Below are 25,052 nucleotides of genomic sequence, written 5' to 3'. Positions count from 1 at the left end.
CTTGCCCACTGAGCCACATCTCTAGCCCTATTTTGTATTTTATTTAGAGACAGGGTCTCACCAAGTTGCTTAGCACCTGGCCATTGCTGAGGCTGGCTTTGAACTTGCGATCTCTCTTGCGTCAGCCTCCAGAGTTGCTGGGATTACAGGCATGTGCCACTGTGCCCAGCTCCCAGCCCTTTTTTGAAATAGGATCTGGTTTAGTTGCCTAGACTGACCTCAAATTTGGGGTTATGGGTATGCACCATCTCTCTGGCCTCCTGTGTATTTAAAAGGGTGCATATTATTGACCTACGTTCACCCAAAAGATGACTGATCATCATAGAGATTATAGGTGCTTTTTTGAGTGGTAAGAAGGAGGCATTACATAGGGTCTCATCTCTGGTTTTGTGGATTTCACACCTAGATTTACCACTCATTAGTTGTGTAACCTTGGACAAGTTGTATATTCTGTCTCTGTCCTGTCTCTTGGAGGATGATAATTATATTTCCATTTCTAAGAAAGCTGTATTAAATGAGACAATAAATGTGAAGCCTTAGGCACCATACCTTACATATGATAGATATCCTATTAATTGCAGGCAATGGCTTTAAGGTCTCAATAATTCCCTAAGCTATCTCAAATAATCACCACCTGGTAGTTGAAGCTAATCATTGCATGAAAAATTCTGAAAGCTGTTTGCCTGGAAGTTAATTCAGGTCTCATGATCTACGTGAGAACTAGAGTTAGGAGAACCAGCAACAGGTTTTTCAGGATATTTGCTTTCAGAAAGACCCACCCCATTCCATTGCCCTCAGCCAGCAGTACTATCCATGTGCCCCTCGCCAGAGGCATGATTTCCAGGCCTCCTGCCATGAGCATGCTCTAAAACTAACATTTTCGGGTGGAAGTATTTGGAAGCAAAACCCCACTGCCCTTCTTTCTTTCTTTTTAAATTAATTTTTAAATTTATGACAGCAGAATGCATTACAATTCCTATTACACATATAGAGCACACTTTTTCATATCTCTGGTTGTATACAAAGTATATTCACACCAATTCGAGTCTTCATACAGGTACTTTGTATAACAATGTCCACCACATTCCACCATAATTTTTAACCCCCTCCCCCCCTTCCCCTCCAACCCCTCTGCCCTATCTAGAGTTCCACTATTCCTCCCATTCTCCCCCTCCCTACTCCACTATGAATCAGCCTCCTTATATCAGAGAAAACATTCCACATTTGGTTGTCCATATTTCTTTTTTTTTTTTTTAACATTTATTTTTTAGTTCTAGACACAATATCTTTATTTTTATGTGGTGCTGAGGATCAAATCCAGTGTCTCACACATGGTAGGCAAGCCCTCTACCTCTGAGCCACAACCCCAACCCCCCCTTATTTCTTTTAAATTTTTTTAAAAGCATTCTGCCACTGAGCTACAGCCCCAGCCTCCCCTATCCTTATTTCTAATTCTGAAGAGGCTTACTCTTCCTCCTTAAGAAACTTCCAGAGAAGTTTCCCTTGGCTCCAGGCAGAGTGAAAGGTGAAAGTTTCTATACCCAAGGACAGAAGAAAGTCTGTAGAGGCAGGAGCGCTAGGACAGCCTCTTTATTCCAAAATAATGAACTTTGTCAAATAATTTGCATTTTCAAAAGATTAGTGATGGTTATCACTGGGTGGTGTAATTATAGGTAATTGGCATTTTTTAAGGATTTTCTGCATTTTCCTAATTGTCTACAATGTTATCATCCTTAATACGGGTAAGATTCATTGGGGTCTTATCTAATTACAAAAGTATTTTGTGCTTAATGCAGAGAACTTGAAAAACATGAAAGAAAAAAGTCCCCTTAATTACATACAAAGATAACAGCTGTTAACATTCTGGCATGTATCTTTTCAAACTTTTCTCAATGCAGAGATGCCTTATTTTTGTGGTGTGGAAAAAAGTAAACATTTAAGAGACAAGGCCTTACTTCTTTAGTCTTTAATTTTATTTCTGCTTTTAAACAGCAACTAACAGTTTGGAAATGTCCCTAACAGCAAGGGCTGGCCCCATGCATTCCAGGAGACTCCCCCAGTCAGGGCTGGGGTCCAGGCTCCAGAAATTCCCCCTCATCCATACCAGCCATAAGGCCTATTTTCTCTCTGGGGACTTGGAACAGAAGAGGATGTCCAGTGAGGGTAGGAGGGTGGGACTAAGGGGTTGCTGTGGAAAAGGGCTGGGCTCAGACACAGCTGCCTTTGTTAGTGTTGGGATATCTGGGGACTTGGTAGCATGCTCAGACTGCAGGAGAGCTTGGAGAAGGGCTCCTGAACTCTTCCCACCTCCCTGTCCCCGGATTCTTGGGCCAGCCCTCTGTGCCTCTAGCCAGATCAGCACACTGCCTTCAGAAGATGGGCCCCTGGTGGCCTGTGGTACTCCAGCATGCCGTGGAGGGGTAGGCTCAATTCAGAGAAGCACCCTCCCCATACCTCTCCCAGCAGGCAGAGTAGAGAATCAGTAAGGTGACAAGGATTCAGACTTGAGAATGTCCCACCATCTTTTGCCACTGGGCTTGGGACCCAACTGTATCAACCCCTTACCAACTCTCACCTAAAAAGGAATAATGGCACAAGGGCATCTCTCTGACTTGGAAAGGCAAAACCTGGCATTTAAACCCCAAGCATGGTGGGCACTGCTGAGCCCCCAGGCTGGAGGCAGCTCAATGCATGCACTAAAGCAGCAGGGGCAGATCAGCTGGGAGGGTAGGTGCCCACAGGGCTCGATCTATCCTCCCCACACTGCCATCCACACCCATGGTAACCATGGAAACATAACCACCACCACCCCTCCTGCCAGCTGCCTGGGTTCAGGCAACCAGGTCTGGCCCACCTCCTCCAAGCCAATGCCTGAACTAATGCCAGGCCGGCCATGGAGTGGTTGCAGGAAGAACTGGGATTGGGCGATTTGGTCAGTCCAGGTGCCAGCACGGCTTGGGAGGGCTACCACAGGAGCCTCCACACCTTGCTGCCTGGGGCTGGGGTCGGATAGGGCTTAGTCAGCCAGCACAGTGGCTAGCAGAGCCAGCCAGATGGCCCCGGATGCCCTCTGCCTGTGGGCTAACAGCTACTGTGGGGCAGTAGCCCTTGCTGCTGCAGCACCAGCAGCCTCTGGGCCTCATTGAGGGGGCTCTCTGGCTGCTGGTCTGCCTGTACAGGCAGCTCGGCCAGTCCTCCAGGGCTGAGGATGTACCGATAGTCACTGGAGGTGGCACCCACTGCCCCCATGCCACTGATATCCCCAGCTCTGCTGCTGGGCTGATCCCTACAGGGCAGCTCCAGGCTGCCTTCCTCAGTAGGCTGCTCAGCTCTCTCAATGTTGATGTACAAGGGGTCCTGGCTGGCGGACAGGACAGATAGGTGGCCTAGGATGTTTTCCAGTTCCATTCGCAGACATGTGAAGCTTGGGCGCTGCTTTGGGTCAGCACTCCAGCACTGGTACATGAGATCATACCTGGGGTGGAGAGAAAGGTGAAGGGAGATAGTGGCCCTTCCTTCAAAAGCAGAGGTCCCTTAATCATATGGCACTGGGATTAAAAAAAATTATATATATATATAATTTTTTTAACATAATAGTATATAGGGCTTACTATGTATCAGGCACTCTTCAAGTATTTTACACTTACTAAGTTATTCAATTCTCACAACATCTATGAAATAAAGCAATCCCTACCCGGCAAATGTGGATACTAAAGCACAGAGAGATTGAGAACCTTAACAAGGTCACACAGAAATGAAGCATATGGGCGGCTCCAAAAGTTCCTCCTAAGCTGCCTTGGGAGGCAGTACTAAGAATAATGTTTTTGTCTTTCAGAGAGAGGGTTTTTTTTTTTTTTTTTTGTGGTGCTGGGGGTAGAACCTAGGGCCTCCTGCATGCTAAGCAAATGCTCTGCCATTGAGCTACATCCTCAGCCCTTTTTGTTTTATTTTATTTTGAGGCAGGGTTTCACAAAGTTGTTCAGGCAGGTCTTAAGAGTAGCTGGCCTTACAGGCACGTGCCACCATGCCCAGCATCAGGGTTATTTTTATGGGGTGCATTTGAACACTCAAGTCCTCATTAGGCAACAATCACTCAGGTATTCTGAAATCTTTATTGTATGTGGATACCTTTGAGATTCTGAGAAAAGCTTCTTAGCCCCTGTGCCTTGGCAGGAATACTTTTTGCGTACTATTTATTTCAGAAGTCTTACAGATTCCCTGAAGCCTAAGCAATGACTGAAGCAAGGGAAAATAACAATAGCAGCAAAAACCTTCATAAAACCTAATGGGAAGGGGCTGAGACCACAACCAGAGCAAATGTCTGACTCTCTTGCCTATGTTTAGGACAAAAGCTCCAAGCATTCCCTATACCAGCCCTCCTGAGAGGGGATCCCAACAATGAGAAGAATCATGCCAGATCCCCAGGCAGGCCGTGGGAATGGTCCAGAGCTAGGGGATACATGACCAAACCAGGACACATTCTCAAGGCTGTGCTAGGAGCCAACTGGCATTTGGCCACCAGGCTGCCTGGTGGAAGGCCAGTATCTGCCCACCCACCATTGACAATACGAGTTCCAGCCTGGGAGGAGCCAGGCTGCAGCTTCAGGGAGACCTGAACTTCCAGTGTCCACCGTGCCCCGAGCTCTACCATGTTCCTGCCCTCAGGTGCAGGCATGGCACTACAGCTCAGGCTTTGAGCACTTCAAATTCATTGTCCACTATTTAGGCTTAGCCTTTCTGTCTATCCCTCTGGAAGTCCAATCCCACAGCAACAAAAGGATCACATTTTCCCTGGATCACTGGGGACTCCTTCCTGTGCTACTAGCAAAAGGTCCTTTGGGGCCCCAGGGACATTCTGGCTTGGATGGGATTGGGGAGTAAGACTAGAACAAACCAATTACAGTTGATATCATGGTTGAGGGCACATATTCTAAAACCACAGGGATCTAGGTTCAAAACCAACTCATTCAGGGGTGGGGCTGTAGCTCAGTGGTGAAGTGCTTTGCCTAGCATGTGTGAGACACTGGGTTTGATCCTAAGCGCCACATAAAAATAAATAAAATAAAGGCATTCTGTCCATCTACAACTACAAAAAAAAAAAAAAAAAAAAAAAATCAAAAACAAAAAAAACCACATACACACAAAAAAACCAACTCATTCATTTAATAGCTGTGCGACCTTGGCCATGTTACTTAACCTTTTTAATCCTATTTCCTCATCTACAAAATGGGGATAACAACAGTTTCTTCCTCATAGGGCTAGAGGAAGATTATCTGAAAGAATACCTAAAGTGATCGGCTAATGTTAGTAACATGTCATCTTGTCAACAAGGTTGAATAACACTACAGTAGGCAGTACCACCATTCCACCCTGCTCTCAAGGACCTGGCTTGAAGCAAGGAAAGGAGACATGTTCCTTGTTCCCAGGATCTCAGGTCCCTCCACTTCCTTAAGGGGAGATGAAGACCAAGATAAAAACTCTTTGCCATGCAAAGAGTGAGGGAGCAAACAGCCCAGTTTTTCCCTTGTTCTGTGTAGCTTCATTGGGGAGAGCTCAGCCCAGGAGGGCTTAGACTTGCTGGGGTCCCAAGAAGGAGGAAGGGAGCAGGTGTGGGGAAAAGGTGACAGGGGAAACTGCTCTGCTACTCAACTCTGTGCCTCAGTCCTTTCTGTATTCCCCTTCCCAGGGTACTCACACATCCTCCATACACTCGGGAGGCTGTTTCAGGCGGTTCCCGCCGATGAGGTAGTTGTAAATCTCAGCGTTTTCGATGCCAGCATATGGTGTCTGCCCACGAGTCATGATCTCCCACATGGTCACTCCAAAGGCCCACTGGGAGTTTAGGGAGGAAGTGTCACTGGGCTTCCGGAATCAGGCAGAGCAATAGCTCTGAGGCAAGCACATCTTGGGGGTCAGGAGCCTCATAACTAGTCAGCCAAAGCCCAGAAAGCAGACCTGGCCAGACCTTTGATGGTTGTATAGTCTACCCACATGCTAGTTCACACCACACATATTACCACCAAGCCTCATTGTACCACCCTGCTCACCACATCACTGTGTACAGTATACAGGTTGTCAGCCAAGCTCTCCAGGGCCAGCCACTTGACAGGCAATTTGGAGGCACAGCCCTGACGATAGTAGTCCCCACTATAGATTTTTCGAGAAAGTCCAAAGTCAGCCACACACACTGTCATGTCCTCTGCCAACCTGTGAGGAATGTTGGAGGATAGGGTCAGCCTTCCTCAGTACTCACAGCCTTACTAAACCAGGATTTCTTTGCTTCCAGGCTATCCCCCATGCATAGCAGGTACTGTCCCAGGCAGGAGCAGTCAGCTGGCTCCTCCTGGCACTAGCTGCTATCTCCCACCCCCCGAGCCCTCCAGAATTCCTACATGCAATTTCGAGCAGCCAGGTCTCGGTGGATGAAGTTCCGGGAGCTCAGGTACTCCATGCCACAGGCAATGTCCACCATGAACCGGATCAGGGTCTGGAGGGGCAGGTTCTGGTAGGCAGAAGGGCAAGCTCAGGCTGGACCTGCCTACCCAGGTGGGGCAGGATGAATGGGATTCCCTGGTCAGAAAGCCTAAAGATTGTCCTCAGAATCACTGAAAGGAAGGAAAGGGGATGGAGGATCTGCCCAAGGCAAGAAAATTTTGACAATTGTGAGAAAGCCTAAAAGCCAAGAATACTGCAGCCTGGGGCTCCACAAGTCTCTTCTCCCAGAAAGGCCCTTGCCCAGCCTAAACTTCTCAGCAGGGCTTTGTAAGGGCAAAGGAAGCTACCTTAAATGGAGTCAAACTCTGACCCCTTCTTCTCCCTAACAGCTCCAACAGCACTGCCTACCAAGCCCCTTCTCCCAGGGTCTTTGTCCTGTTCTTGGCTTTGTTTTCCTATCAGTTTCCTCCCAGCCACTCCCACCCCAGGCACTCACAAAAGGGTTCTCTCCAATCCGGGAGGCAAGCAGGAAGGCGTGCAGGTCCCCATGTTTCATGAAGGGCAGGATGACCATGGGAATGGGGAGACGGCCTTTAGCCCTGCTCCGGAGGCTCACCCCTAGAACAAGGGAGAGTCAAGAGCTGGGCACAGGTCAAAGGCAGCTCAGGTGTCTACATTAGTACCCACTTATTAGGTCTCACCTCTAAACCTGGCTCTGCTACCTCTTTCCGCAGGGTTCCACTCTGGCATGGGGACTGCTCAGGAATGGCTCTGGCTATTCTTCCCTGATACCTGGAAAATCTTCCCTGTCCTCTCCTTCTCCACCCATAGGAACGGTCTTCATATCCAGACCTCTGGTACAGGGTCTGTAAACTATGTTCCTTACCTAGAGCAAGGTCAAATTTTAACCAGGACCCTCTTTGTATTTTGTCTCTGGCTTACCAGGTAAAGCCAAACTTCTCTCTTATAGAGTGCCCTTTCCTATACAAGGAGCATATTTTTAGTCCTATTCTGTATCTTCTCCTCCCAAAATCGGCTTACCAACAAGCTTGGCCACATGAGGATGGTCAAACTCCTTCATGCAAGCTGCTTCCCTGAGGAACTCTTCAATGTCACTTGAGGCAATGATGTCAGCTGGGAGAAATTAATGGGGAATGGGGATGGGATGAAATAAAGGTGCCCCCAGCTCCAACCGAAGGCTAAGCCTCCTAGATCTTATCCTTCAGATGTCCTGAGTTTCACAGGGGGCCCCCCGGAAACAGCCTGGCCGTGAGCAGAAGAATCCCTGTGGAGTGGAGCAATCCAACAATTTTTCCACTTGGGAATGTCTTCCCTTTGGTTTGAATAGCCCAATAGTTCAACCAACCACAGTTGTAACCACCCAAGAGTGAACTCAGAGGACAGTCACTCCTGATAGCAGAGAGCAATGCTGGGCCATGAATCTTTGTGTGGGTTTATGCTTGTGAATTATTCACATGGTACAGACAGCATCCATTTAGTGCTGACTAGCTCATCTTGGAAAATCTCAGGCCAAAGCAGAACCTGTTCCAGGACCTGTCACCCCTTTTACCTTCCCTCATGAGGACCTCTCTCTAAACTATGATTCTCCACTCACCTTTTAGCATCTTTACAGCCACTTTTACAAAGGAGCCATCTTCCTGCTTCAGCTGGGCCTCTCGCACTGAACCAAACTCTCCTAGGAACCAAGTCAAATGAGAGGAAGTCTCCCTGGTGCCCTGCTCCCCAGGTGATCCTCCATAGGGACACAAAATCATCAGATTCTGGAACAATTGGAGGAGGCTCCCTTGCCTCTCGCCAAAGCAGAGCATGCTGGGAGTGGCTCCTTAGCCCTCCCTATCCTCAGCAACCATTCCCTCTAACAGCCCTAATTCAGGAGTCAATGAGAATATTTTGATTATAGGAGCTGACCCAAATCCATACCCTCTAAGTTAAAGGAGCAACCAAACTCATCCGAGAAGGCAAACTCCTACCAACCCTGCACAGACCACAGACCTTTGCCCAACATCCGGCCCAGGGTGAATTGCTGCTCTGGGATGAGCACATCTTCCAGTTTGTCCTTCAGTTCATCACTGATGCCCAGGCTGTCAACTGTGGGGTGGGGGGGGGGGTGAAAAAGGGGTAGAGTTCTGATTCCCAGTCCAAACTCAGCCTGCTTCTTCACCCCAGTCCTCTGGCCTCCCCTCCCCAGCAGAAGGAACTTAGCTCTCCCACAGTGGGGGTGAAGAGCCCCAGGAGGTTAAGTCTGTATATCTTTTTAACGTTCTATACTTGGGACAATACATTCAGATCTATTGGGCAAACTAATGAGTTGGTAAAAGAATGCAGATTGGGGTACAAGACAACCCATTTTTCCCTCCTATGATCCTCCACCACTCACGTGTAGCCTCAATGCGCTCAGGCCTTTCTCGATTGAAGGACCGGGCTGCCCGAAAATGAACAGCTGGCTCCCCTCGGGTCATGACACTGTCAAAGGCTTGCCTAAAGGAAAACCCAGGACTTGGAGTCAGCTCCAATGCTGACCACCTGCCTCTCCTGCACATTCACACTCCCTTACCCGAACCGTGTCTCCTTCCGCCTCTTTCGAAGGAGGATGAGGGCCAGAGCAGCGGCTGTCACCAGGGCTGTCAGCACACCCAGAACCACAGGCACCCAGGATGTGCGGCTGTGAGGGGGGCCCTGCTGGCCTGTTGGAGGGAGGGGTAGTGGCATAAGCTAGACTGATATCAATGAGTTCCTTTAGAACTTTCCCAGGACAGTTACCTGGCCCAGTCAAGAGGCTCCCTTAAGTCAGTAGGGCCCAGGTGAAAGAGGCTGCCGGTGAAGATCCAAGAATTCCTACCTGGACTTTGACAGGCCCTGGCTTTTGTCACCTATAGCATGACCAACGATTTCTATGCCAGTTCTGGGGCAAGGGGAGGAAAATGAAATATAAATACTAACCCTCGTCTAAACTAATTGACTGAGTTTAGGGACTTACTGGGAGAACAGGAGCCACCAGCCTCCTCCCACCAGTCTAGATAGAAATCTCTAATCTCCTGCTTCTCCTCCCTCACCTGCATGGTCGTGAGAAGAGACCACCAATGGCTGACTCCAGGGCCCACAGCCAACTGCATTGGAGACGCACACACGCACGATCAGGTCCTTCTGGGGATCCCAGCCTGTCAGATTGGCCCTGGTCCCCTCCACAGTCAGCTCATCCTGTAGCCAGGAAAAGCCCCGCCCACACTGAAACTAAGAAGGCCTCCAGCTGGGGCGGTAGGACAGAAAAAGGTCGAACTAGGAACAGGGAGTCTAGGGTACTGTAAGAGTAGGGGCTGGGAGAACACACCCTTCTGGGAGTCTCACTTTCCTGCTCCAGGCTGCAGAGCAGAGTTCTCTCCAGAACAAAAACTAGGCTCAGGACAGGTGGGGGATGGGAGGCAAGTGGGCTGAGTATAAAGCCTTATCTGTACCATCCCCTAGTTGATGCAGGAATGTGCTTCCTGCTTTACATACAAAGTGGCCAGAGGATGCAATCCCAAAAGGAGACACAATCCAACAAAGAGAAGAGTGTGGGGTGTGGGGAGGAGAAAGGCATTCCCTGAGGTGGTGGGAGGCCCAGGCCTGCTGGAGACAGCCATTCTGAAGCTCTTAAAGGCCTCAGGAACTGGAGAGAGCTGCAAAAGTGAAAGGTCTGTCTCTTACCTGGGTTCCATTGTCTTGAATCCAAAACAGTTTATAGGGGCCCAGGGGACCTTCCAAAGGGCCCTCAGGGATCACTTCTTCCCACTCCAGGATGAGGCCTGAATCTGTTCGGATGGCGTGGAGGTTCTGGGGAGCACTAGATGGGGCTGTACCCAAAGAGAGAACATCAATAAAATCCCTAACCTTCTCACTATCATTATCTCATGTAGACCTTTGGAACCAGCCGCCAAGAACTGAACAGCTGAGAGCAGTAATTTGGGGAAGGGCTCGCCTCCTGGCTGACAGATCTCACCCACTGCTGGGGAAGAAGCAAAAGTTACTGGCAGGACAGGCAGCCTCTCAGCCCAGCAGTACCTCTTCATCACCATGGTTACTGCCTCCCCCACCCACCCCCAACCAGACCCCCACCACCACTGTCCTCTCTCTCAGCCAGCTCAGCTTCCTTGCAACTGCCAGAGAACTTCAAGCCAGTTCCTGCCGGTCTGTCTTCAAGCCACTTCCTGCCCTCTCTGTGCAGTGATGTCCCCCTAGATATTTACATGGCTTCTTCCTTATCCTTCAGACCTCACTTAGATCTCTTTAGGGGGTTTTCCTTGGCCACCATGAGCACTCTTCATCACTCCATTATCTGACCTTTTCCAGTTTGCTTTTCTGTTCCACCCACAAAGAACTAGATGCAAAGCTGTATACAGTGGTGTGCAACAGCAGCAGCTCTCAGGAAATGTCAGCTGAATGAGGCCTGAACCTACATTTCAGGTAGCCCCTCCCAATCAATTCTATTCAGAACTTGAGCCAACCTTGCTCTGTAAGTCCCTTACCTAGACCCTTTGTCTGAAAGGGCACCCAGTCAGCGTAGGGAGAGGGCCCCAAGGCGTTGGTACAGCGCACCCTGAGGCTGTAGTTGGTGGCAGGCTCCAGATCCCGGAGGAGGCAGGTAAAGGGTGGTACAGGGACCACTACAGCTAGGACCTCCCAGTCCCCTGGGGCCTGTGTGACCTACAGAAAAGCAGAAAACTGGTTAGTGTGGGAAGAAAGTTCATAAGGTCAATAAGATAAGATAGAATGGGGCTGGGGTTGTGGCTCAGCAGTAGAGTGCTCGCCTTGCATGTGCGAGACTCTAGGTTCGCTCTAGGTTGAAATAAAGGAAATAAAGGTATTGTGTCCAACTACAACTAAAAAATAAATATTAAAAAAAAGATAAGATGGAAGATGGAAGGGCTAGGTAAGGTAGGGGAACTGGAATGAATGCTTCCTCTAAGTCTACCAGCAAGCTCAAATAACCTGTCCGCTCCCACCTGTGTCTAACCTGTATTGCAGAAGGCTCTGGAGCTCCATGGTGCTGCAGAGACTCTGCCTTTTGCTTGAAGTGACATGCTCTTCCTAGCAAAGCCCTACTTATTGTTTAAGAGTGCAAATGTCACTTTCTTGGTGAAAACCTGTCTTAGTTACTCCAAAAAAAATCTTGTCCTTCTTTACTTGATCCTTATGTGTTCCAGAGCACTTGCCACTTATTGTCACATGCCATCCCAAAGTCTCAGAGATTCTCAAGGGGAGAGAAACTGAGACCTAGGGGTACCTTGAACCAGTCCTTCACTTTACATTTTGGGGGCTCAAGGCCAGAGAATAAATAGATCCATGTACTGTATAACTAGATATTTAAATATTATCAATCAAGCTGGACGTGGTACACGTCTATAATCCCAGTGGTTGGGAAGCTGAGGTAGAAGGATCATAATTTCAAGGTCAGCCTCAGCAAGCTAGCAAGATCCTAAGCAATTTAGTGAGACCCTATCTTAAAAAAAAAAGGGGGTGGGGGGACGGTAGAGATGTGGTTCAGTGGTTAAACATCCTGAAATAAATCCCCAATATCAAAGGAAAAAAAAATCTATAAATCAGAAAACACACTTTTATTTTTTGCAGTGCTAGAATTGAACCCAGGGCTTGCACATTATGCAAATACCCTAACACCAAGCCACACCCCCAGCTCTAACTAACAAACTATTAAATAATTTCTTTTCTTTTCTTTCTTCTTCTTTTTTTTTTTTTTTTTTTTTTTTTGGTACTAAGGATTGAACCCAGGGGTGCTTTACTACAGAGCCACATCTCCAGCCCTTTTTAAGTTTTTATTTCAACCCAGTCTCACTAAGTTGCTTAGGGTTTAAGTTGCTGAGGCTGGCCTCAAACTTGTAATGCTGTCTCAGCCTCCTAAGTCGCTGGGATTACAGGTGTGTGCCACTGTGCTCAGAAATAATTTCTATCATGATACCTTAAGAATTAAGATTTCCAAACCACCTAGAAGGTCAAGTTTACACTTACAATTTTCCAAATCCTTGCAGTCCCAAATCATGGTGTGGGGGCACTGAAAGAGCTGGCCCCCAGGCAAGGGTCTACATCATGATGAGACTCAGATGTACAAGTGTGGACAATGTTGTCTGCACACCCAGGCTCTATTCCCATCTCCACACAAATAGTTGCCCCTAGGGTTTAGAGGTGTACATATCATAGAATGTTCCACCTTTGGGAGGATGGACCTGGAAGAGGCCCACACAGGCCCTGGAGTCAGACCCATGGCAGTCAGGGCATTAGATGCTGAATATGTACAGTACGGTGTGAAAGAAAAGACAATCTGGATAGATTTGTTTATCTCCTTGGCTCTGCAGACTCTTTTCCCCAGAGTAAGGGCCAAAGGAGAGCCAGAGTGGGGTCCTCCAAAGATGGAACACAGAGCAGGGACCCCTGCTGCCCAGGGAACTGCTTAGAACAGTTTCAAAAGGTTCTCAGTAAATTCCTTTAAAATAAACAAATCAAATAAGTAAGCTGGCATTGCCTCTTGGTTGTGATAAAACCTTACCCACCTTTTCTACCCTCCAGGGTTTAAGACCCCTTCTGGTCCTTTTGTTCTCTTTGGCATGGGTATAGGGGCATGAAAGTGCAGACTATCAGATAAATCAAAGGCTTTCACACCAGAAGAAAAGTTCTTCCAGTTAAGCAGTTGAACACTTGTCTAGCAAGGACAAGGCCTGGGTTCAATCCCTAGCAAAACACACACACACACACAATTCTTCCAGATACCCCAAATCTGCTCTGAAAATTTGCTTTCCAGCCTAAAGAATGCACAGGTTTGAGCCAATCTGCAGTCTTTTAGTTGTCAAGGCTGAAAGAGGCTTGGGCTATTCATACTAAGGAACAGCACCTGAATAGTGCTGCAGACCAACCCTATGAACTCTAGTAAATGTGATATCATTGTCATGAAGTGCCATGAAGCCAGAATGAGCCTGGCCAGTTCAGGAAAGTCTGTTGGGCCCATTTCAGCTTACCTGGACTGTACAGGATTGGAGCACAGCTCGGCCATCAGCACCTGGCATCCAGGCCACGCTAGCATTGCTGCTGGAGAGCTTTGTCACTGTGATGTTAAAGGGGGCTGCAGGCCTTGCTGTGGATGGGGACTAAGAGTCAGTGCCCAGTAAGAATGAGAGGAGAAAGGAGGATGCATAGGAGTCAAGCCTTGAGTTCCCTCTAGGGCCTGGGACACCCCCAACCTAAAGTCTGCTACTTAGCGCTGGGACACAAATCAAGTAACCAGTATTGGGAAACTGCGTAGGCTATAGATAAAGGTTACTTCTCTCTCTGAAATAAGAGGCCCTGACCAAATAAGATCTTATGTGGAGGCAGTACCTGGTGCCTGAGGAACTACAAAGAAGAAATAGGCAGCTGCTCCTGCAGCCACAGACAAGCTCCTCCACTCTCTGGCTTCCTACCTCCCTCTGCTCCTCCCTTCCTCCATTGCACCAGCCCTTTGGTCTCAATCATCTGCTAGGCTCCTCCCTGCCCCCATTCCCTCCACAGGAGTGGCAGAAACAAGGTTGGGCTAGAGCTTTGACCACCTCCTGCTGGCTCCCTTCTCTCCCTCCCTCACAGAGTCTCCTTCGGGATGGGAAATCTGCTGTGACGTCAGGATTCTATTCTTATCAGAGCCACAGCAGGGTCTCAGGTGCTCCCCCTAGGAATGGGAGGTTTGCCAATTACCCCTCATATGAGGATCTCCAACAGGCATGACCCTGGCCTCATCTACCTGCCTCTGCCTCTAGTACTCCTACCTTGAAGGTGAACAATAGCAGGTCGTGAAGAGGCCAGGCCTTTTCTGTTGTGAGCTTCACAGGAAAACTCTGTTCTCTGGGTCACACCTGGGCCAGAAAACCTCAGTTAGTGCCCCCAAACAGCAATTCTGGCTCAGTGTGGGACTGAGGAAGGGGAATACTCAGAATCTGGCCTGAACATCCTAGAAGTCCCTCCAATCAAAGGAAGGGGCTGGACAGTGGGGTGTGGTGGAATGGAACAAGGACTTCGAGTCCAGTGAGCTTGGATGGGGCTGTTTTCTCATCTCTCAAATGCTAGAACTATAAGAATCAGGTAATTTATAGTGAAGTGCATGGCACACAATAAGCACTTAAGAAATGTTATAGGGAGCCTCCCACCTCAATCCCATCTCCCACAGACAGCACAGAGCTGCATCCTTTGTCCTTTTTCTGGCCACTCCTTTATGTCCTTCGCAGAGCCCTTTTATTTGCTCTGTGCCCTGTCATTGTTATATTTGCAGATTCCTGGCCTTGCATTAGTTCTCAGTTCCTTATGCATGTCTCCCCAATTATACTGAATTCTTTGGGGGCTGGAAAGGTAGCTTCTATTTCCTTTGTATTTCCTCAGTCCCCCGTGGTGCCCAGCACAGTGTGGTGTGTGCAGTAGGAGTTTAGTGAATGCTTATTATCAGGTTGGCTGCCTGAGGGTCCTAACCACGCATATCAGGAGGGAAGGAACCAAACCCCCTCTCTGAATAGGCCCTGTCCTCCCTTCCAAAAAGTCCTGTAACCTACCTCTTCTCCAGATTCCAATGGCTAGGGACTAGACAGATCAGAGTCCCTTTCCTCCTACTTTCTAGCCCATGAAACCAAGCCCAGACTCTCTTTTTAACCTGTTCAAGACTTAACTAGGAAAAAAAAACTTACAGTTTCACAGATCAGTGAGCCTCACAAGTGTGTGACAGACTATGGGGCCCAGGCTGGTGTGCAGGTGTGGCTGCTTTGAGTCTAATTGTGCAGAGGTATGGAAACATATAGTTGTTTGGGAAAATATCTGGAAAAAGCTATGAGGGGAGGAAGCCCTTGCATCTTTGTGCTGGCCTCTGTCTCCCCCCTAACTCTACCCCCATTTCCTCTGCAGCATGAGAGTCTGTCTTCTCAGTGTCTGCCAGACACTCCTTCCTAGCAATGTGTGGGCTGATTTCTGGCTCCTTCCCTTGGGAGGGTGGGGGGGATGGGTGCCCCTGGTCTCACACAATTCATCTCCCAGGGCCAGCTGTACATGTCCTAAACTGCTGTGAGCCAAGCAAGGAGGCCCCATCACCTTCCTTGAGTACACACAGCAGGATTGCCACTAATCAGCCCACCTAGCCAGGCTAGCATACCTGTCTAATGAGCTTAGCAATAGTGCAGCTCACGCATCCAGGCACAGGGGTTTGCTCTGGACACTCACAATAGCAAACTCTGTGATTCAGACAGATTCCAACTCTGCCAGGCTCACTACATGAAAAACCTCAGCTCATTCCCTTCTTGAAGCCCCTCCTGAGGCTGCTCACCTGTTACATTTAAAACGGAGGGAGAGGGAGCAGGACCTCCAATCTTGGTGCCTCCTCTCCACCAGATAATGGTAACAGGTTCGGGGGGACCCACGGCTTCACAAGACAGTTGGAAAGGGGCATTGGGTGGCACTGCCAGATCTTTTGGCTCTACAGTGAAAAATGGCACACCTAGGGAGAGAAGGTGTGAGAAGTGAGCCTTTCCACCTTATAGCCTCCAACTGCCCAAATCACAAGTTCACATCCATCCAAAGTCCTCTATGCAAAAGGTCCCCACACGCCCCTTATGAGTGGGTCAATCGCAGCACAGGCATCAAGCTTGGGGGGCAGAAGTGCGTTTTTATATCAGCTTCCATAGGAATCCCTTCCCTGCAGCCCCCTTGGGTGAGGCAGATTCTGCTGCCTGCCCCCACACTCCCTCGAGACCTGCTCTGATAGCTCTTCTCAGAGGAAGGGAGAAGCTGGGGGCAGGGAGCTGGGGGAGGGGCAGAGAGGGAGGGAGTGGGTGGGAGCTTTATAGAAGGAGTTCTGCTGGCAGGCCCCAGCTCCTGTTCAGGGCCTTTTGTTACTTTCTTAGTCACTTTGTTTTCCAGGGCTGAAAGGCTCTGAGCTCTCGCAGCTGTGAAACCTCCCTCCCCTCCCCCACGCCTCTCCCTGCTGGTAGGGCCACTTGTCAGAGCAGGGTCCAGCCTCAGATGGATGCTTGAGAATTGCTGCTCAGATAAATGAAACAGACTGCACTCCATAGTCTGTGGATCCCAGTTGCCCCTTTGATTCTTAGATACCCAGACTCTAGCAGGTAGGGTCTTTTGATGTCTAGGGTGGACTAGAGCCTGGTACCACTGGGCCCAATGGGGCCATGGGGCAGCCCAGCTTCCTCTGCATTTTCTCTGCAAAGGTATGGTCACTAGTAGACAACACCTGCTACAAGCCAACACATCCCTGTGGCTCTGCCCTCCTCACCTTCTACCGTGAGCCACACTGGCTGTGAGATCTCAATTTCTTCCCCATCCTCTACTTGGCACCAGTACCGGCCTGCATCAGAGCGCTCCACTGACTTCAGGCTGTGGAAACATGACAACAGGTTTGCTTCCTGAGGTCAAGAGGGGCAGCTCTGCGGGCAGACTTGACGGATTTAGCCAGCCCCACTTCTGGAAGAAGTTTCCACAGGTTGTCAAATTTAAAAACCAGAGACCAATATTGTGATGTGTGAAAAAATGAATAAATAAAAACCACAGACATCTGGACCTCAGCACAGCCCCCAACTCCTGAGCCCTAAGAGCACAGTTACACCCAAGATGGCATCCCACAACCCTGCACCTGAGGAAGCCAATCCAGTGCTGCTCGCTGACTGAGATGTACATCTGGTCCAAACTTTGGACCACAGCCCCGTCCTTCACCCACTGTATCTCAGGCTCCTCCATCCCCTCCACGCTGCAGTTGAGCTTCACAGGTTGCCCCTGAGACACTGTCAGCTTCACGGGGGCTCCTACGAGCTTCAGGCCTGAGGGGTGGGAAGAAGAATGTCAGCCTGTTTGAGGTTGCCCTGTCTCTGGAAATATCTCCCATTCTCTTCCAGAATGTAGCTTCTGCATTAGAGGGCTCATTTTCAGCCGATGCCAAGGAAACGGCAGCAGGACAATGTGGGAGGGCAGGAAACCTGGACCTGTTTTGGGGGAAGAGGTAAGAAAGCTTTCCAGGTACCTTTTCTGTTATTGCGAAGTTTCCCCCAACTCTAAGTAAGGACCTCTTCCCCATAGCTCCCTGCTGCCCAGACACCAAAAAGAAAGCAATCTGGGCTGAAACAGTGGGAAGCTGTCAACTTCTGGGGAAGGTAATACCCTGGGAATGACTGCTGCACCCAACCAGTGCAACAGGCTGCCAGATGCCAGCTCTCCACCCAAGGTGTCAACCCAGCCCTGAACTACGGCCAGCACCCCTTGCACCCCACCCTGCCAAATGAAGGGAGGCTGAGGAAGGGAAGGAGGGGGTGCTCCCCTGAAGTGGAGAACATATGGCCACAAAACCACGTCAGATCAAACACATGGCAGCCTTCCTGGCAGGCGCCTGCTCTATTAATACCTGCATGTGAGCAGGGGAGGTGCTAGGAAGGTAGGAGTTAGAAGGAAGGGATGGGGCCCTGAGCAGTAGGCCCCTAGGCCACCATCACATCAACAGGACCCACCTACTGGAAACCTGCCCTCTGTGCATGCACATAAACACAAACACCTCTCCTGGCCTCTGGCATATTTTTAAGTAGATAGGCAGGTGAAGAGGTGAAGTCCAGTCCTGCTTTTTCCTGCCCTTTGCTGTGTGTGACTCTAGGCGAATTCCTGGACTCTTTAAGCCTCAGCTTGTAAATACTTGTCACCTTCTTCTCCTTCCTTTCCCATCCCTTCCCTCCCCTGAGAGACTGATAAGGCAGGAAATGTCTCAAGAGAAGGTGCCAGCCCAGTGGCTGCTGCCCTGGCCTGTGTCTCTATTATACTCCCTTCATCCAGCATCAGTCACAGGACAGGGAGAGATAGCCTCACATTCCCCATACTCCCAGCAGTCTAGAGGTGTGCACTGAGAACTTGGGAAGCAAGGTGCAGCATGGAGCACTCCCACAATTGGCAAATGCCTAAGTGGCTAAGTGGGAACACAAGGCTAAATCCCACAAAGACCAGAACCCTTGCCCCGGCCCAAGCCATCCAACATTCTGCGTTTCAGGAAGCCCTGAGAGCACAGGAGCTAGAGTATATATGACCAGATGTATTTTGTGACCCGGCACTCTCACACCCCCTGTATCTAAATGGTAGGCTGTATCTAAATGGTAGGCGGGTGCCCCTTCCTTTGGGTGCTCAGCCCCAGACCCTGTGGTTTCAGAGTGGGACCTTCGTGTGTGTGGCGGACAGAACTAAGTCTCCAAAACTGGGGAAGGGAAGCAAACAACTAGGAACATGCAGGCGGGAAAATCCAGTTCCAAATACCCCTGCTGACCCCACACCCCACACCCCACTCCCTTCACCCCGCCAGAAGAGCTCTGGGCACTAGAAAGTTGGGGGCGGGGACCCCGACTGGAGATCTAGCAGCAAACACACGGCTGCGCCCCAAACCTTGGCCCTCCAGCTCCGGCCCCCTAACCCAAGTCTACTGCTCACGAGGCCCGGGTCTCCCTCAGTGTGGTTCTTGGGCTCTGACCCCCCAGCCGCGCCCCTCCGCGGTCTCCCGCTTTCCGCCACATCCCGAGCCAGACCCTACCTGCGGCCGCCGACTCCGGGAGCAGCAGAGAGGCCAGACCCACCAGCAGGAGCAGGAGCAGCGGCGGTGGCGGCGGCGGCAGCGGCAGCGGCGGGAGCTCCGGCCGCCCCATGCTCCGCCTCAGCGCCATCGGCGGCGACGCCGCACCATGCCGGGCCGGGCCCGGGAGCGTGGAGAGGAGGGAAGGGAAGAAGGAAGAGGAGGAGGAGGAGGAGGGCCGCGGGAGGAGCTGGGGCCCGCCCGGGGGGCGGCGCTGGGCCAGTGCCTCTGAGACCCGCGTCGACCGGGAGTCGCCGCAGCCGTCAGCAACGCGGGGTCCCCGGGGCCATTCCTGGGCCACCGCGCTCTTTCCACAGCCGCCGTCGCCGTCGCCGCTGCCGCTGATTCATGTTCTTCTCCTAGCCACCGCCTCCTCCCGACCCGCCGGCAGCCCGAGCTCGTACCGCCCCCCCGCGGAGCTCCGGTGGCTGGGGCGGATTGCTAACTCCGGCACTGTCACCGGACCTCTGGCCCGCCCCCACCTCCAGACCTCCCAGGCCGGCCTGCGCCCCCCGCCCCAGCTACCCCAATATCGATCCTCAGGTTCTGACTTGGTCCCTGGATAGGCACGCGGGCCACGCCCCTCCTTTGCCTAAACACTCTGGTGGCCTCTTCCGCTCAACACTACAAACCCTACTCTGAAAATTTCCTCCGAAGCCCCTACCACACCCTAACTTAAGCCCAAACTCTGACCCAGAGACTAGCACTTGCCCTCTCAGGGCATAAATTACATACTAGACACTCCCAATCAACAGCTGCCCCTTTCCCCGGATCTGCTAACATCCCTGTACCTCTTTCATTGAGCCTTTCATCCAAATTCTTCATATTCGTGCTCTATTCCCACCCTTTATCCTCCAAGTATAACCCTACTCAAAAATAAACAGTTTCTCCAACTCAGTTTCCCAGAGTGTTTTCCAACTTGCTATGGGGGTCCTGAGTTCTTCAAGATCTGTTTGATGATTATCAGATATTATTTGATATATATATCCCCTCTGCTACCCTATACAAGCCAAAGCTCAATGGCCCATGTATTTTGGGAGTGGTCATTCTTCCAACTTGCTTCCTCTTTCACACCCAGGACATGGTGTTGAAGTTGACTGTTTCCTCACGTTATCCCATGAAACATTATTAGTAGTAGCCCACCTCGCACACAGTAGGCACTCTATAAATAGATGCCTGTTAAATGAGTGAACAATTGCCTCAGAGCCTGCCCCATAACCAGTAATCATAAGGAGTGGGGATGGGGTGTCCTGTCAAGCAGATGCAGAACAGGTTCCATACCAGCCTAACAAGTGTTCTCCTCCCTTTGTCCACACCTCTACCTGGTCCCTGAACTCACCCCAAAGGTCTTTCTTAGAGTTTGTGGTTGGGGAGAAAGGACTAGCCATTCAGCCCCCCACTGCAGCTTCACTAGATCTTTTCACCTGATCTGCTCCGTCTGCGCAGCAGGGGCCTGCTTCTTCTTCCACTTGGCCCCATCAGTGCTTGTTTATTAATTATCCTAATGATAACAATAGTAGTTGTTGGCAGTAGCCTTGAACCCAGCTGGTGGCGCCCCCAGGTGGCAGCACAGGGAGAGACCAAGGAAGCACTGTCAAGGGTTGAAAGGCAGGGGCCTTAGTCTCCCTTTAGCTGAACTTTGCCAATTTTCTTGGGCACTGTGGGTCTTTTCCTAAAGAAAAAGACTTCTTCCATTCTCGAATCCATAGCTTCTGAGTTTGGTCTGGCGGACCATGCTCTGTAGTTGAAGCCAGAATGGCCTCAGGCTGCTGCTTCTCTGCTTTTGGGCACTTGTCCTTCTCAAGAGCTTAACCTCACCTCTTTTCTCTGGAGGGGACTTCAAGTTTCCTGTAAGGGGATGACTCCCCTTCTTGATTCTAGCTGACATTAGGAAGACTTCTCCTGGAGGATGTTGAACCCAGAGCTCAAACAACCCACCCCTTCCTTTTCTCCTTTCACCCCGAACCTCATAATTTCCTGGGCTGACAGAAAATCTAGCCCAAGGGTTACCCTTTGCCATCATTCCAGTGGGCTCCTCAGGCATATCATTGATGCAGCTGCATTCTCCACTTACAGCCTGTCACTCCAAGCAACATACTTTCTACAAGAGACAAGGAGCTGAGTTCCTGCTTTCTCCACTTCTTTCTTTATATCTATCTATCTATCTATTTATTTATTGGTGGTGCTGGGGATAGAACTCAGGGCCTTGTGCATTTGAGGCAAGCACTCTACCAACTGAGCTATATCCCCAACCCATGCTTCCTCCACTCTTTTTTTTTTGGGGGGGGTACCCGGGATTGAACTCAGGGGTACTCGACCACTGAGTCACATCCCTAGCCCATTTTGTATTTTATTAGCGACAGAGTCTCACTGAGTTGCTTAGTGCCTCCCTGTTGCTGAGGCTGGTTTTGAACTCTCGATCCTCTTGCCTCCACCTTCTGAGCTGCTGGGATTACAGGCATGAGCCACTGGGCCCAGACCTTCCTCCACTTCTAATTTAGAATCCCTCTCAGTTCTCAGTATTTCTACTTACAGGAGGGCAGGGGGATCTGTGGGATCCCGATCTTCTGACTTTTTAGCTCCCACCAAGGGTGCTTGGTTCATGAGTGATTACAACCCACTCACTTTGCCTATCTCTCCTACCTTTCTCTCTCTCTCTCAGGGTACAGTATAGGAATGCACTTCTAGGGGTATGTGAGCAGGTGTGATTTTGTGGAAGAAATGTGTAGGTGGGTGAGAGGGTGTGCATTGTGATGTATGAGGGAGGGTGTGCATTTGTGCAAATTCTAAATGTGACTGACGCCTGTGGGTGGATGGGGAGAAAGTGTGTGTGTGTGTGTGTGTGTGTGTGTGACTGGAGGAGGTTTACTGCCTGTGCAAATGCATGCCTGCAAAAGCTCCCTTCTTTCCATAAATTCATTGCTTGGAAGGAAACTAATCAAATCAACAGGAAATGTATTTGACCTAATGCAAAAGCAGCTGTTCTAGGAGTTCCTGTCCTCCAAACAAAACCAGACAGAGTCAGCCCATATCTATCCCAGGGGAATAATAAGGGGCTGCAGGGGTAGAGGAGGGCTTGTGGCTACCCCTTCTTATGGGCAGGTCTGGATTAAGTCATGCCATCTTCCTACACTGGTAAATTAAATTTGCCTACTCTCTTCCTTTATTTTTTTTTAATGTGGATTTTTTCTACCTTTAATTTATTTATTTATATTTATGTGGTGCTGAGGATCGAACCCAGTGCCTCACACGTGCTAGGCAAGTGCTCTACTACTGAGCCACAGCCACAGCACCCCTTCCTTTATTTTTTAAATTTTTATTTCGTTTGTGGTGCTGGAACCCAGGCCCCCTGCCTTAAATGACTTAAAACTGCTCAAGGAGGCTAAAGATTCAGAGAAGACCAAGACAAAACTGGAAATTAAAAACTAAAAACAAAAAGACATTACCCATAGTAGTAGGATACCCTGATGTCAACTTCCAGGAAGCAGCTGTTTCATCTTTATTTATATATTTTTTAGGTATAGATAAACACAATGCCTTTATTTTATTTACTTATTGTTATGTGGTGCTGAGGATCAAACCCAGGGCCTCGCCTATGCTATGGGAGCGCTCTACTGCTGAACCACAATCCCAGCCCTGCCTCATCTTTTTTAAATCCAAGGCCTCCCCTCCCTTCCAGAGGAAAGGAACTAAGGCAAGCTTTGGGGACATGGCAGTCTCACTGACCTGCACCCAAGGACCTGTTCTTTCCCAACTACTGGCCCAAGAGGTAAGAGTTAGTAGATCCCACTCAAGGAATAAGGTCAACCACAGACCATGTTCTTTGTCAGTTTAGCAACGGTAGAGAATGTTTGCCTTTGGGACTTGCAGGAAAATTGCTTAAGTTATGATTCTAAGGGTGCTGGGAACTTTGCTGTGCTCAGTAAACATGCCCTCCTGAAATTTCTAAGCCAAGAAGAAGGCCACTCCTTGATTTATGGAAGATGAAGAAGACAAATACATTCCCAGGGAAGTCCACACTTTGATTTAGAGTCACAGGGAAACTTCCAAATGATCAGATTTTTTCCTCAAAGCAGATTTAGGAATAGGAAGACAACAATAAGTGCTGGGGATATAGCTCAGTTGGTAGAGTGCTTGCCTTGCATGCACAAGGCCCTGGGTTTAATCCCCAGCACCACACACACAAAAAGGAAGACAACAATAAGTTTGGGGTTTCTGAAAGGACAAAGGTGTCCAAATAAGTAGAAGAAAAATGTTTCTCTATTTCACTTGGAGATGAACCTGAGAGGAAGAGTTTCATGTATGAATATGTGTGTGTATACCTTCTATTTGGCTGTATTTCTCTATTTATCCCTCTTTAAACCTACCAGGTAGGTTAAACCTACCTATTTAACCTACCAGGATTTTCCAGTTTTATTTTTATAATTTATTATTGTTGTGGTGGTGCTGAAGGTTGAACGTAGGGACCAGACATACTAGGCAAGGCAAGTTCTGTACCACTGAGTTATGCCCCAAGACCCCCTTGGCTCTGCTTTTAAAACTTTAAATATATATTTTTTTTAAGTTTCGTGTAGGTGGGCTGGAGATATAGTTCAGTTGGTAGAGTGCTTGCCTTGCATGTACTAGGCCCTGAGTTCAATCCCTAGCACCCCCCCCCCCCCCACACACACACACACAAAAAGTTTCAGGGTACTGGGAACCCAGGAGCACTATACCACTAGCTACATTCCTTGTCCTTTTTAAAAATTTTTGAGACAGGGCCTCACTAGGTTGCTCAGGCTGGTTTTAAATTTGTGATCTTCCTGCCTCAGTGTCCTTAGTTGCTGGGATTACAGGTGTGCATCACCTTGCCTGACTTATTTTTTAAACTTTTTTTTATTATACTTCAAATGTACACACAAGTAAAGAAAATAGTATGATTCATGAATATTTTAGCCAATTGTTTTTTTAATGAATTTTTTATTTTAATATATTTTTAGTTGTCAATAGACCTTTATTTTATTTACTTATATGCGGTGCTGAGAATCGATTTCAGGGGCCTCACACGTACTCAGCAAGGGCTCTATTACTGAGCTACAACCCCAGCCCGGCATTTTGTTGTTTTACTTGAGTATTTATTTATTTATTTAGCAGTTCTGGGGGCTGAACCCAGGGGGGCTCTACCACTAAGCTACATCCACAGCCCTTTTTATTGTATTTTTTTTTTAAAGAGGGAGAATTTTTTTAATATTTATTTTTTAGTTTTTTCGGCGGATACAACATCTTTGTTTGTATGTGGTGCTGAGGCTCGAACCTGGACCGCACGCATGCTAGGCGAGCGTGCTACTGCTTTAGCCACCTCCCCAACCCCTTTTGATTGTATTTTAAATATTTTTAGATGTAGATGTACACAATACCATTTTATTCATTCATTCATTTATGGTGCTGAGGATTGACCCCAGTGCCTCACACCAAGGGCTTTACTGGAGTTACAACCCCAGCCTCCACAGCCCTTTTTATTTTGAGACAGGGTTTTGCTAAATTGCTGAGGCTGGGCTTTAAAGTGTGATCTTTCTTCCTCAGCCTCCTGAGTCGCTGGGATTACAGGGGTGCGCCACCACCCTGTGCTCACCAATTATTTCAAAAGCGATAAATTTCCCTCTCATTCTTACCTTTTTTTCCCCCCCTTTTTCAATTAGTGGAAATTGAACCCAGGGAATCGAATACGCATTTTTTATTTTGAGACAGGGTCTCGCTAAACTGCCCAGCTGGGATCCTCCTGACTCAGCCTCCAGACTTGCTAGGATTATAGGTGTGCGCCACCGTGTTTGGCAGCATTTGTTGCTTTCTTTAGACCCTTTTCATGTTTACATTCTTGCCATGAAAACAGTGAGGAGGTCACACTGGTTTGAGTGGTTTCTGTGCACTGCCTGCGGGCGCTGGTGCTGTTGTACCAGATGTGGCTCTGCAACCTAGGGCTTGCATTGAGATGGCTGATGACTTTCCCGCCTATGCCACC

General features: G+C 49.1%; 1 protein-coding gene across 1 annotated transcript; it reads right to left on the bottom strand.

The window, feature by feature from the left end:
- Positions 1-1,951: 1,951 nt before the first annotated feature.
- Tyro3 (TYRO3 protein tyrosine kinase) lies at positions 1,952-19,184 on the bottom strand. The gene is made up of 19 exons (XM_027926180.2): positions 19,016-19,184; positions 17,093-17,276; positions 16,736-16,836; positions 15,773-15,943; positions 14,238-14,324; positions 13,458-13,573; positions 10,959-11,136; positions 10,141-10,286; positions 9,510-9,654; positions 9,011-9,140; positions 8,834-8,934; positions 8,449-8,544; positions 8,051-8,131; positions 7,477-7,569; positions 6,932-7,053; positions 6,393-6,502; positions 6,048-6,207; positions 5,696-5,832; positions 1,952-3,475 (listed from the first exon to the last, which is right to left on the bottom strand). Exons 1-19 carry the CDS (start codon positions 19,143-19,145, stop codon positions 3,082-3,084), a joined length of 2,682 nt encoding a protein of 893 aa, XP_027781981.2. The 5' UTR covers positions 19,146-19,184; the 3' UTR covers positions 1,952-3,081.
- Between the last annotated feature and the right edge of the window lie 5,868 nt (positions 19,185-25,052).

This window comes from Marmota flaviventris, chromosome 2, assembly GCF_047511675.1.
Source record: "Marmota flaviventris isolate mMarFla1 chromosome 2, mMarFla1.hap1, whole genome shotgun sequence".
NCBI lineage: Eukaryota > Metazoa > Chordata > Mammalia > Rodentia > Sciuridae > Marmota > Marmota flaviventris.
This window is presented reverse-complemented; position numbering and strand designations above follow the sequence as displayed.

Coding starts and splice junctions, on each gene's coding strand:
- Tyro3 (XM_027926180.2), bottom strand. CDS start 19,145: ATGGCGCTGAGGCGGAGCATGGGGCGGCCGGAGCTCCCGCCGCTGCCG. Junction 10,287..10,958: donor CTTTCAGACAAAGGGTCTAG/GTAAGGGACTTA, acceptor CTTTGGGTACAG/CCCCATCTAGTGCTCCCCAG. Junction 8,132..8,448: donor GGGCCGGATGTTGGGCAAAG/GTCTGTGGTCTG, acceptor CTTGGTTCCTAG/GAGAGTTTGGTTCAGTGCGA.